The following is a 14,012-nucleotide window of genomic DNA, read 5'->3' on the forward strand; positions in this document are numbered from 1 at the left end:
GGCAGGAGGATGGCTTGAGCCCAGGAATTTGAGGTAGCAGTGAGCTAGAATGACGCTGCTGCACTCTAGCCGGGGGAGAGAGCGAGACTCTGTCGCAAAAGAAAAAAAAAGATTTATCTACAGAAATAAATATATTTTCTTCTTTCTCTTCCCTTCTCCTGTGTGTCTTTTCCACTGTCTGGGCTTAACTATGTGTTCATGAGCATATAAGTGAAGCAGCCCCAGCTTGCAAAGCCAGGGAACTGGCATACTTAGGCCATAGTTCATGGACTCTTCTCAAGGGCCTGAGAAAGATCATTTAAATTTCTTTGTTATAGGCCGGGCGCGGTGGCTCACGCCTGTAATCCTAGCACTCTGGGAGGCCGAGGTGGGCGGATTGTTTGAGCTCAGGAGTTCGAGACCAGCCTGAGCAAGAGCGAGACCCCGTCTCTACTAAAAATAGAAAGAAATTATAAGGACAGCTAAAAATATATATAGAAAAATTAGCCGGGCATGGTGGCGCATGCCTGTAGTCCCAGCTACTTGGGAGGCTGAGGCAGGAGGATTGCCTGAGCCCAGGAGTTTGAGGTTGCTGTGAGCTAGACTGATGCCACGGCACTCACTCTAGCCCGGGCAACAGAGTGAGACTCTGTCTTAAAAAAAAAAAAAAAATTCTTTGTTATAAAATGCCTATGATTTCTTAAGGGAAACAGAACTAATAAGAACTTCCAGCATGCAGTCTAATTTCTGCCTGATACAGTGTTCACTCCCTAGCTTGACTTCCCCTTTGCCCCCTCTCCCACAAAGGAGATTCATCTTAAAGAAAGCTACGATTGTGTTTTAGGCAGCCCAAACTGAAAGGGTGGTTGAAAAGCAGAAACGTTTGGAAGATAAAAATCAGCAGGACTTGACAATGGATAGATTGGATGTGTAGTAAGAGGGAAGGAGAAAATCAAGAATAACTACAGAGGGCTGGGTGCGGTGGCTCACGCCTGTAATCCTAGCACTCTGGGAGGCCGAGGCAGGTGGATCGCTCAAGGTCAGGAGTTCGAGACCAGCCTGAGCAAGAGCAAGACCCCCGTCTCTACTAAAAAAAATAGAAAGAAATTATCTGGCCAAATAAAAAAAAAATATATATATATATATATAGAAAAAAAAAAGAAATATTTCTAAAAAAGTCACATTGGAGAGTGTTCAGTAAGAGGATTAAGTCACAGTATATGATCCTGTACCTTTATTTCTCTGGGTGAAATAAAATCACAAACTGTCATATTTATTAAGTAAATTGTTACAAATGAACTTGATAAATCTCTATATAAATTATAAAGACAGAAGACAATTATGTAACAGAAATAAAAAGTTGTTTTGAAATAAAAAAATAAAAAATATATATAGAAAAAAACAAATTAGCCGGGCATGGTGGCACATGCCTGTAGTCCCAGCTACTCGGGAGGCTGAGGCAGTAGGATCGCTTAAGCCCAGGAGTTTGAGGTTGCTGTGAGCTAGGCTGACGCCACGGCACTCACTCTAGCCCGGGCAACAGAGCGAGACTCTTTCTCAAAAAAAAAAAAAAAAAAAAGAATAACTACAAAGTATTTGCCTAAATAATAGAACGAATGGCAATGCCACTTACTGAGATAGGAAAGACTGAGGAAGGAATGGGTTTGAAGGGGAGGGAAAAATCAAGAATATTTTGAACCTGTGTCATATCTGCAACACCTAGTAGGCATCCAAGAGCAGATATAAACTACGCTTGTATTATTATCATATATGGCCCCCAACCATATATGGCTCCAAGAGGACAGGGGCTTTTGCCCATTTTGTTTTTTGCTGTATCCTTGGCACCTATAAGAGGCCTGGCACATAGTAGGTGTTCAATAAATATTTGTTGAATGAACGAACAGATAAATGAATAAACATGAGCCTGAGGTTTTGTGGTTTGAAGTCCTGGCCTGCAGCCCTTGCTGAGCAGAATGATAAAAAGCAAACTGGCAACAAAGATCATTTATCAATACCTAAAATACTGAGAAAAACTGCAGATGGGCCAACTGCTTTTGCCAGAGAGTTGCTGACAAGAACTGGAAAACCAGGAGGACTTTCTTCTTCCTTCTAAACTCACATCTCCCGCTAGTCTGTCCTTTTGGCAGAGCCTAAAAAGAATCGCATTGGCAAGGGAAGGCGGGAAGTGCAGTTTGCATCTCAGAGCGGAGATTGGAATGAGGGGCTTGAGGCTGAGAGACAATAGGTAAACAACTGGCACAGGAGGCTACTCACAAAAGCACGGAGTCCAAGGGGCCTGTTTCCGACAACTGAACTCAGACCCGGACATCTGGAGGGGCCTGACTCATGCGGGAAAGGAGAACAAAGAGAACAGAGGGCCAGAGCCTGAACACAGGAGTAAGCCCAACCCATCTACGTGAACTTTTAATGTATAGAGACCTCCCCAAAGCACAAAAGAAGCCCAGATGGTGATGCGAATTCCCTTCTTGAGAGACAGCAAAGTGGGAAAGTGAGAAAAAAAAGCTCTCCTCACCCCTAACCCCCACCACCCTAACGCTACTAATATTGATGTTTTTAAAGTTTTTGCAAGTATTATGATTCAATATATAGCTTTGTGTGAAAATTTGATGTACGGGAAGATACATAGTTTGGTATGATCATGTATTATTCTATATTACTATTGCTGGCTACCATACCCTGCAAAGTCTGGAGTTACCTGGAAAAACTAGAAGGACAAAGAAAATGTAAGAAGTAAGAGGGTGGGAGGAAGCTTCTTGGTTTCAGCATTAGTTGCTAATTATCCAGAGTCCACCTTTTGTGCATGGACTCAGTTATGTCACTCAATTGTGACATTATATCTCCCCTGTCTGGGTAGAACTGTATCATTAATAAATCGCTTCTTTTGTTAGACAGAGGCATATGAATTGATCATATCTATTTCCTAAATTAGTCTGTCTTACAATTGAGTCCTTAATGCTTTATCTTAAAAGGTAAGAATTTGTTACTTCTCTGGTTCCATTAAGCTAGATCAGGGGAAAAGCTCTAAGCAGACAAGAGAATGAAGTATTTTAGGGGGTTAGGCAAGTCCCTTGAATGGGAACGTATGTCCTCTGCTCTGTCATAGATCATCCTGCTATATTTGGAACATTCAGAAATTTGCCATACTGGACATCTCCAGTCCCAAAGTTTTTTCCTGAGACCACCTTCTATCCATCTTGTACATTTAAAACCTCTTTCATCCATCTTACTGTCCATCTTGTACATTTAAAACCTCTTTCCCCCTCCATTACCCCTTTTTATTTCTCCTTTAGTCCTCATATCTCTGACACTCCAGTGCTAAAGTAAATGAAAGTACTGTGTGGAGAGACAGCTTCCACTCTCTCGTAAGTAGATGTCCCCTCATTTCTAGCAGACAGATCTACAAAGAAATCTCATGTTCTTGATGCCAAGTTCCCAGACTCCCAATGCCCTGCTTTTCTCTGTATTTCTCCATTTCTGACAGTTTCTCAGCTCCCTATTTATGCCAGAGTGCATATCGTGCTGCTATATTCTCCTCCTCACAAAATTCATTAGCTCTGAAAATCCTTTTCCACTCATTCATCTCTGAATAATGCTAGTTTTGTTGAGACTTGGTGGTAGTCAATGCATGGGATGAATGAATGCATACACTCCAGTCCTACTCTCGACCCAGAGATGGAGGGCAGGTTGCTAGGCAAACCTCCCTGCCCTGGCCCCAGTTTCTAGCAGCCTTTCATTTGGGCTTTGCTAAGGGGTAACATTGTGACACCCTATTTCCTGGTTCTCTGGTATCTGAACCAATGTAGAATATTAAAACTACAGTTGTAGCATTCTCTGTAGTCAGAATGTTGACATATTTGAGGTGCCAGTTGCATCTCTTCACCATACACGTTCTAAAGCAGTTAATAAACACATACAAGAATCTGGTAAGTTCAAAATATTAGTTTTTTGATAGAAGCTGGTCTGGAGACTGTGGCTGGGGCCTGAACATAAATTGGGTTGCCTAATACAACCCCCTGCCTGGAAAGGTTTATCCAGTCAGTGATGAACAACAACATGCCTCTCCCCAAGAAAGGAATAGCTTCAAGTGTTGTTGGCAGGCTGTTTAAGAAAGCAAAAGCAAAAGCAAAAAAAAAAAAAAAGGATGCGCTGCCCTTGCTCAGCATTCTGTGCCAATACCTTTTCATCGCAGAAGAAAAGAAGGGTGAATTCTTCTTTCCACCCTTACTTACTTTCCATACCAATACTTCCAAAAGCGTAGAAGTGTCTATTTTATAAACAGTTAGAAATAGGAGAATAGGATGAAATGGTTCCACAAAGAGTTCTTCCAGCCTGTGCCCTCATGTCCTGCTCTTTATTCCTAGGTTACATCTCCCTGAATGCAATGTACAACCCCTGGGACCCCAACCTCCCTGTCCAGCTGATACTTGGGGTGTGAAGTCTCCATCTGGATGTGCAAAGTTACAGAGAAGGAATGGGGAGGAACTGTTCTTAGGTCCTGTCATAGATGAACACCCAGGGAGTAGTAGGAAGCGATGACCACCCTGAGGTTTGGTTGATGCAGCCCCTATGTCTCTGAGAAAGAAGACACTCAGTGGAGATTCCTAATATCTTTTATCAGATAATTCATATTATCTTTTACCAGACAGTCTCTGTTCCTTTGAGAAAATCCTGGCATTTCCATGAACTCAGGCCTAGTAGGTTTTTTCAGTCTAGATTTCTTTGCCTTATAATTGGCAGCATTGGATTATTTATTAAGCTTTTGGTCATTTTTATGAGTTTTAATCTGTTTCTTTATCTTCAAAAGTTGCAGTTCAGATGCTGCTTTCAGCTAGAAGTTTTGTTTCCTTTTTCATGACATCCTTTCTTCCTATGAGTTCTGTGGCTACTTTCTCCTGCTTCTCCTCCAACCTCTGGCCACTCCTTTTCAGTATTCTTTACACCATCCATGTGTGACGCTCTTCCTTCGCTGTCTGCACAGTCTGGGGCTCTGTCCTATGCCTTAGTCTCTTTTCAGCCCATTGTTCCTGCTTTATCTCATCTACTTCATTGGCTTCACTTAGCATATATACTTAGGCTGACTCCGAAGTACGTAATTCCATCTCAAATGTCGTCATCTGTTGAGGCTGCTGTAACAAAATACCATAAAATGGGTGGCTTAGAAACCACAGGAATTTATTTCTCACAGTTCTGGAGCTGGGAATTCCAAAATCGATGTGCCAGCAGATTCGGTGTCGGTGAGGGTTTCCCTCCTGGTTCAGTGGTGGCTATTTGCTGCGTCCTCACCTGGCAGAAGGAGCAGAGATGCTCTCTAAAGCCTCTTTCTTAAGGGCACTAATTACCTCCCAAAGACCCTACATCCTAATACCCTCACATTGGGGATGAGGTTTCAACATCTAATTTGGGAGGGGGACATAAATATTCAATCTATAGCACCAAACCCATCTCCCCTGAGCTACAGACCCATATATTAAACCATTTAATAGCCAATGTCCCCACCTGCACCTCATACTCAACTAACTGAAACCAAAATTTATCATTTATCTTTCAAACTCACTCCATCTCCTTTATTCTCTAATTTGATAGATTGCACCTCCATTGCCTCAGGTAACCATACTGAAACCATGATTATATCCCTGGTCCCATGTGTCCAATTAGTTAGCAAGTCCTATTAATTCTACCTTCCTAACATCTTTCAGATTTCCTTCTTTTATCCCTCTTCATTGCCACTACCTTGCTTTAGAGCCAGTATCATTTTAGAGGTTTTGTGGTTGCAAACCACAGAAATGAACTCTGACTAATTTAAGCAAAAAAGGAGGATTTACTTGGAAGAATATTGGGAAAGCTCAAAGCACACAGAACTGAAGGGCAAATGGAATAACCATGCTTTAGGGAGGGCTAGATCTGAGGCAGCTGTGAGGACTTCAGCAGGTAGAGCTGAGTCTTCCTGTCTGGGACATGGCACAATGTGACTCAGGTACAGTTGTCTTTCATCTCTGTGTGTCTTTATCGAACTTCCAAATTCCTAGTATCATCTGATTGGCTACCTTTGGAGAAGCCATCCAGGACTAGGAGACAGGAGTGAATGGCACGAATTTGTGACTACTACAGACCCTTAATCATTTCCCAACCCCTCCTCTGTGCTGCTGCAGCCTTCCCTGGGGCCTCCTTGCATCTTTCCAATCTATGGTCCACACTGCCACTGTTTCCTATTTCTAAGACTGTGTCTCCAATTCCCCTAAACAGGCCACGCCTTGTTGTATTCTCACGTTCTCGTCTGTGCTTCTCTCTCTTTCTCAAAAGTCCATTTTCACTTCTCATCATTTGGTTAACTCACACTTACCTTTCTGGGCTCAGTCTAGGTATTAGTTCCAGATCTCTCCCAGTCTCTTCTCAGTCTGGGCTAAGTGTGTTTCCTCTTTGCTCCCATAGCATGCTGAACTCATCTCTAATATAAGCATCACACTCTGTTGCAATCAACCCTTTCCTTGTCTCTCTTCCTAGCTAAACTGTGAGCTCCCCTTAAGGGCAAGGATTACATCTAATTTATATTTGGTTCCCATCACCTAAGATGGTGTCTGACATGTCATAAGTGTTCAGCAAAAATATTGAAACAAACAAATACTAAGTTTGAATGCCTAACACACAAAGCACTATGGGGGCATGAATTTGTATACAATTCACATTGCCACTCTTAAGGAGTTTACTGCCCAGGAGGCAGACTAGCTCTGCACATATGCAAAGTACAAGTAGAACTATAAGATATTACATAATTACATGCACAAAAATCAATACCTATAGGCACTACAGTTTGGGGGTGGATTAATTTGGAAAGTCTTATCCTTAGGGGAAACATAAGGCTGGTAGTAACAGAAAGAAAGAAGGTTCAAATGGTTGAAAAGGTTGGGGAGAGTGTTTTATATATGGGGAATAAAAAAATGCTCATTGTGTTTCAGGAATGAAGTGAAAACATTGGCTTAGGTAGAAGTTGATTAAGAGATAATTGAAAAGTCAGAGTGTGTGTGTGTAGGGAAGTCATAGGTTAGGAAAATAAATTAGAGATTATAGCAGATTTTAAGTATGTCTTTGTCCTTTTCATTCTGTCTCCAACATAGAACCCCTCTACATTCTAGATTGCCTGTTCATCACAAATTCCCAGTGTCTCCTCCAGAATCCAGCAAAGAATCATTAAGATATTTTCAAAATGGAAAGTTTCCATGCCAAGAAATTTCACTTTTCTCTCTGAAGTATGATTTCCTGATATCCTTAAAGGTATTGTATACCAAATCTTTACATTCTTATTTTAAATGCAGTTTTAGTGTTTGTGTGATTTTTTTCTAGCCTGGGCTGCAGACTACCAACACAAGCCTTGTACTTCCCAATTCGATGGCTCATTTTTATTTTAGTTTCAGTATATATATAAACTGGACTTATGATTCCAGAAAAGCTAAAGGTGAGAAACACATGGGACACATATTAGCGTGTTCCCCTGAAATTTCCCTTTCAGGGTTTAGTTCAGTCTCGTTATAAATGCTAGTCAATCATCTTTAGGGTTTCTGTCTAGACCATCAAACTAGGCGTAAACCCTAAACAATTACCTAGTACTACTATCAACATTAACACAGACCTTTCACCTAAAACTGCGGGCTTCACAGGAACTTGGGCTGATTCAGGGTCATATCCAAGTTCTACTTAATTGTCAAGGCCCCCATAGTGTGATCCCATCTACCTAGCTACTTTTATTTCTTACTACTTAACAGTAACAACAAATGACCTTCCAGTTAGGCGACTTCACACGCCATCCTGCAAGGCCCTGCTCAAGCTCCACATTCTTTAGGAAACATCTTCCCCAAGACTCACTGACCTCTCTTTTCTATGAATGGTGGTTTCTACACCATCAGCTGGTATCTTCCATTTCTAATTGTCCACATCAAAAAGTATTGCAGTCCCTCCCCCAACATATACACACGCTTTCCCCAGCCTCTCAGACCTAATCTATCGGTAAACATGGTTGTATTGAGAGGAGAAGTAAATCAAAAGATGGCTGCTCCTCCAACTTTCTCCCACTACTGACACGTGTGAATTAATTTTATTTCAGGTCTTCATGTAGGTAAATCTCATCATTATCATGGAAATAGGATGTCATTTTAAAATCATTGGGTTAATCCTTTCTATTTTGCAAATGAGGAAATTAAGACCCCCAAGAGATGAAGTGACTTACTTAATATAAAAACATGTATTTGTCATTACTGTTTCACATTTAATAATGACTTTCTCCCTCCTCCCCTCATTTGCCAAATAAACTTAATTTCTTGAGGGCAAGTATCATCATGTCTTATGCATTTTCTACATCTACAATAGCACCTATCAGTCTTCTCTTGTTTCCCATACAGGATCAAGAATGGGGCTGGGCACACAGTGTGAGCTAAGGAAAGAATGTTTGGATTGAATTGAACCCTGTAGAACGTGGACTCTTCAGAGACACAGAATTTGGCCTTGGGTGAATACCTGCCTCGAGCTGGCAATTAGCAGTGAACAGCAATGGGCCCAAAGAGACATCCCAAGTGTGTAGTCTTGTTTGCCCACCTAAGTTATAAATATCATGTTGTACTAACTTTTGTGTAGCCCACAGCACTTTGAACAGTGCTTGTTATAGCTTAGACCCTCAGTAAATCCATTTTAATTGATTGACTGTCCCCAGATCAAAAACCAGATGTTGGTCTGCATCTCATGCAGCAAAAAGAATGGCTTTGCCAAAAAGATGGACATTGTTGGACTGAAGAAGCACTTTTCATGTAGTTCTGTGCTTTAACTTGGCCTTGAAGAAGAGTATCTGGGATTCTGTGCTGCCTTTTAGAAACTGGACAATCATTTTGAAAAGTGCTACAATAAAGATTATACTGTATTATTAATTATTGGATACCTTAAGGCAATAGGACACATCAAAAGGGCACAAACTTTAAGATGTTCAGTTAGGATGAATTTTGGTCTAACCACAATGAGTCACCAGCTCCCCTTGGGACCATTTTTAAGATCTCTGGCCTTAGTTAATGGTGCAACTGGTGGCCAGCAACAGATGGAAGCTAGCCATCCTTGGATGGGATTCGATCCTGGATTTGAGATTATTTGCACCATGTTGTAGCCAGTTGACCCACTAACTTCATAGCTTGGCTATCTCTACTTTTCTTATTTTGGTCCTTATGCTGCTATCTTCATTTTTAAAGGAGAGATGTTTAGTTAAGTTGCATAATTTTTCTTAATTTAAGTTAATTTAACCACCAAATAGAACTATCTCCAAGGAAGAAGCAGGCTGTTTATTTTAATCATTAACCCAATTTTACTGATAAGCATCTTACACTATGTTCAGGCAGTAAATGGGTTTAAAAAGAATCATTCAGAGAATCCCAGATACTTTATTATTAAATATTGTCACTTCATCTTCTTCCCCGTTTTTCCCCAAAGACAACTGGTATTGGGGAGAGGGATGGAAAAGCAAGTGAAAGAGGAGAGTACAAAAGTATTTGCCATTGATTATTATTTTTAATACCCTAGTTCTAGGGGGAAAAAACCTTTATATGTGGTTAGGAAGAAGAGAAAGTCAGTAATCCAAGCAAGGTCAATAAGAATTGGAAATTTAGATGTGAAGTTCCATTAACTATATTCTTTCTCATAGATTCAATTGGCTAATCCTTGGCCAATCACTGGCAAAGGCCACGCAGAGGAAGAGTAGGCAGGTAGGCATTCAGAATAGGAGGCGGCAGTGTTTAAAGGCAATGAGGGTCTAGCTTAAGCATTCTACTAGAGCACTTCCTTGAGTGATCTAAAATCCCTATTTTAGAAGAAACGAACTAATCAGATGTCATTATATCTCCTAGAGGTCCTGCTTGTTTAACTCTTCAAATATAAGTTTTGGTTTCCCCCAGTGTGCAGGCGGGATAATGAGTCCTAGTTTTCACTATGTATTCAATTCATGATCACCTAAATTGGGCTCTTCTAAGTTAAGCTCCCAAACTTTGTTGAGGGAGATTGAGAGCATGCAGAAGGCCAGGCCTCCAAGTCAGAAAATGCAACCGGATGTTCTGCCTTTTTCAGGTTTCAAGATGGCAAATCAAAGACTTTAGAAAATAGTCCAGTTAAATCTGAGAAAGGAATAGCTGCTGATAGTGATGAGGTAAGAAAGAGCAGCTGCAAATGTTCCTGTGTAATCTTTCTTTGGAGTTTCCAGAGTACTTTATAAGTTGGGTTTCACAAACTTGCTATTGCAAGCAAAAAAGGGTAAAGATTTATATAGAGAACAGGTTAATTTGTGTCATTTTATGAAAGAGAAACAGAGGCATAGAAAAAAGAAGAGACAAGGACACGTTAGCAACAAATTAGGGCACAAAACCCAGGAACCAGAAGCCTATCTTGAGGAGTAGGAAAGTGTTAAAGCTTGACTTACCTAGACTTCACAGCTACATCTTGTAGCAAAACTCCATTGAGTATCTTGGTTGCTTTAACATGTTTATCACATTCAAGTGAATTTTCTAGGCCAACTTTTATTTACTGGAGATAGTGCAATTCAACATGACAAAACTAAAAACATATTCCAATTTGGACAATCTTGTGGATTTAGTCTACTGTTGAAGACTAATTTGGAACAGAGATGCAATACCTTAGAAAAATTCAGGAGTAAAAAAATTTTACCCAGGGACTTTCCTCTAAGATTAATATTTTTAAAAATCTATTTTTTTTAAAAAAAGTCTTCACACCTTTCCCCCAAATAAATTTTTCCTAGACTTCTATGATTCTAAATATGTCATACATTTCATGTTGGTGAAGCAGGGGTTTTGTCTAAATTTGTTTTGAACAAATGGATTTCAGTTTTCCAAATGTAATAAAAATTAAATGATTGCTTCTTGGGATGCACCCTGTATTTCATCCCACCCTCCCTAAAGGAATGTACGGAGCGCTCCACCATTTTTCTTTCCTCTCCTTCTCTAACCCCCAAGAATTGCCAACTTCTGGCATTTTCCTCCTGGAGCATGGCAATGCCTCCTCTCATCCTACAGTTCTGTCCCATTCTTACTGTTTCTCTCCTCTCCTTTGGCTTTCTTACTGTATTCACCTTTCAGTGCATGTTCCCTTTCTTCTGCACCCCATCTTACCATACCACCTCCTTGAGGGGTACGGCAATGTTTAGAAATGCTGATCCCAACACAGGATTACGCACCCTTCCTTTTGTTCTGATTTCTGATTATGCCATGCCAAAAGAAGGTAATTCAGAGTTTTGCCTCCTCCTCCTTATGTTCTTGTCCTTTTGATTCAGACTTAGATAAGGCTATGCCAGAGGGGAGGGAAGAACACTGGGGCCAGCAGCGGGGGAATGAAAGAGGCTCAGCTCCTTTACCACCAGACATGACACCCAATCCTCTAATATCCAAGACTACCACCAGCAGAAGAATGCAAAGTGGTAGACAGGAGTGTTACCAAAATTCAATTTTTTTTTGGCAACATTTCTGGAAGAACTGTATACTGCAGAGATGTTCAAAACTGGAAAATGCACTGCCACTTCTCCCTTCCTCTGTGAGTGTGTCTGCTCCCAGCTCAGCTGGCAGACTTGTCCCTAGGGCCCCCCTTGCACCCACAATGCTCAGGTTATCACCCTTTTGTAACTTGCTTTTTTCCTTAAAGATTGTTGATTTTCACCAGTTTCACTCCTATAGATCTGGAAAAGGCAGGAGTGGGGCAATTCCTTTGAGAGATTTGTCCCAGTCTGAACTTTGATGCTGACCTTGTCTGCTTCACCCCTCAATGGCTTTCCCTGACATTCTGTAAGGCTGGTCCACATCATTTCCCATTTACAAGCTTCCCTATCAAGATGTCTCAGAACCCAGCTCTCCTTGCTGGGACCCTTGTTCCAGAAACCCAGAGTACAAAACATGAAGCACAGTGTGCTCCTCACTGAGTGTAAATTAGACACCAGTTTTTAGTGAGACTAAGGTGAGGTAAGGAATGGAATAGTGGTGAGGACAGATGCAATCTGAAACCACTAATTTTGCTTATTATCTTTAGATTTTTGTTGCAGTCGGGCAATCAAAATTTGTTCTAGAGAACCTTCAGCATTACACGGTCCGTCCAAATTTGGTAGGTGGAAAGAGCATTCCCACAAGATCTCTAAGGGGCAGGTTTCAGCAGTGGGACAGATGCCCACTGTGGAGTTTCCTGAGTGCCTCCGGTGCCCCCAGATTCTGTGAGTGTGCCAACTCCTGGGACACAGAGGCAAAGCCACTTCCAGGACACCTTGCCAGAGTCGGGCGGTGAGGTAGGAGGTGGGAACTGTGAACAAAGCAGTCCCGGCAGCTGATGTTTTTCTTTAATTTGAGAAAACATATTTATGATCAGGAAAAAATATTTATAATCCATTTTCTCCCTTTTTCTTTCTCCTTCTCTGACCCTCTGCCTTCCTCCTATTAAGAGAAAAGCAAGTTTAGTGGGACAGCCCCTTCCCATCCATACCTAAAGTGATATGCTGTCTTTTGTGACTGCTTTTCTTTTTTCAGGATGTGCTTATGAATGCGTTGATGTGTTTGTGGCTGTGGAGATTCGGTGGTGGGCGGGAAAATGTGCATGATGGAGGGCGTTGCATCGGGCTGTGCGTGCTGCTGAAGAACTCTGGGAACAAGGAGATTTGGTGTCTTGCTGTTTCCCCTCTGCCTCTGAGAGAGCTGTAGAGGGAAGGCCAGTTAGGTTTAGCCACATGGAAACTTCTGTTTGCCCCACTGCATTGGGCCTTGTGTTACCTTTTCCGGAAGAATTAAGTCATCATGCTCCTTTCCTTGGGGAAACCTTTCCATTGCATTGCCCAGCCCCTTAGTCTATTCACAGGGAAATGCTCTGAAGACAGAAAGGAACAGAGAACTTCAGCCAGTTTCTGATGAACAAATTTTGGAGCGGGTTTGTCCAGCCCCTGTCCAGCCTCTGTCCTTACCCCACAGAGGCAAAAGATCAATCAACTGATTTGTTAATCTTCTCTTGACCTAATCTCTTTGTCTCTCTGGAAACCTTTCTGTCTGCTCAGGCCCAGTACTACAAACCTTTGAAGGCCACCGCGCTGCAGAAGTTCCTGGCTCAAAAAAGGAAAACCACAAGCTTCATGTTAAAAGTAGCAGAGTATAATCAGGATAAGACTTCACTGATAATGACCAACAACCCCCTTCCCCACCCAATCAACCACGAAGAAAAGGACAGTGCACCAAAATACTTTCCCAAGGAGTTACTGCTCAAGGTAATGGGACCTGGGGAAGTTTCCTGGGACCCCAAACATGGACCCTGAAGAATTAGGAGTTAGTTTGGAGAAGGGAGCTAACTTAACATGGAGAATGGTGCTTGGGAAACTCCATCTTCCTTCTTATTCCTGGCCATATGCTTCACAAAACAGAATCTAGAGAGCCTGGGACATACTCAGAATCAGAATTCTACAAGCTCGAGTCATGAAACTTACGTGCAGGGAGAAAATGGGGTCTTCACTGGAAAGTGCTCCTCTTTGGCTGAAGATTTTTAGTTTATAATTAACAAAGGGTAAACCGGCCACTGGCTTTCTTGTTGAGAAGAAAGTAGCAAACGATGAATCAGGAAATGAGGAATAAGGAACAAAAATGAATATCTAAATGGAAAAGGAGTAAAGGGTTGTGCTTTACATACATTGCTTTTGGGTGTCAGGAGAGGGGAAGAGGGAATTTACTATCACAGTAGCCAGACATTGGAAACTCTGTTATAGACGAAACAAGTTCAAACTCCATTCACTAAACAACTGCTGAACATACAGTAAGCTAAAAGCCAGAATATAAAGATGTCCTGTATGTAAGATACAGGATAGTTTCTATCTTGAAGGAACTTAGAGTCTACTAGGAGAGACAGATTAATTAATCAGATGTATAAAAGTAATTATAATATAGCAGGATATATGAATAACAGAATACACAAGATATAGAAGTAATATAATAGAGAATAGTACCTCTGTCGGGGAAAAGGGA

General features: G+C 41.4%; 1 protein-coding gene across 1 annotated transcript in view; it reads left to right on the forward strand.

Moving 5' to 3' along the window:
* Positions 1-14,012, forward strand: part of TSGA13 (testis specific 13) — a 51,342-nt gene that overhangs the window by 30,406 nt on the left and 6,924 nt on the right. The window contains exons 2-4 of the mRNA XM_045564139.1: positions 10,090-10,168; positions 12,052-12,123; positions 13,058-13,282. Coding sequence (XP_045420095.1) covers positions 10,090-10,168; positions 12,052-12,123; positions 13,058-13,282 — 376 coding nt within the window. The remainder of the gene's footprint in view (positions 1-10,089; positions 10,169-12,051; positions 12,124-13,057; positions 13,283-14,012) is intronic.

This window comes from Lemur catta, chromosome 11, assembly GCF_020740605.2.
Source record: "Lemur catta isolate mLemCat1 chromosome 11, mLemCat1.pri, whole genome shotgun sequence".
NCBI classification, from domain to species: Eukaryota; Metazoa; Chordata; class Mammalia; order Primates; family Lemuridae; genus Lemur; species Lemur catta.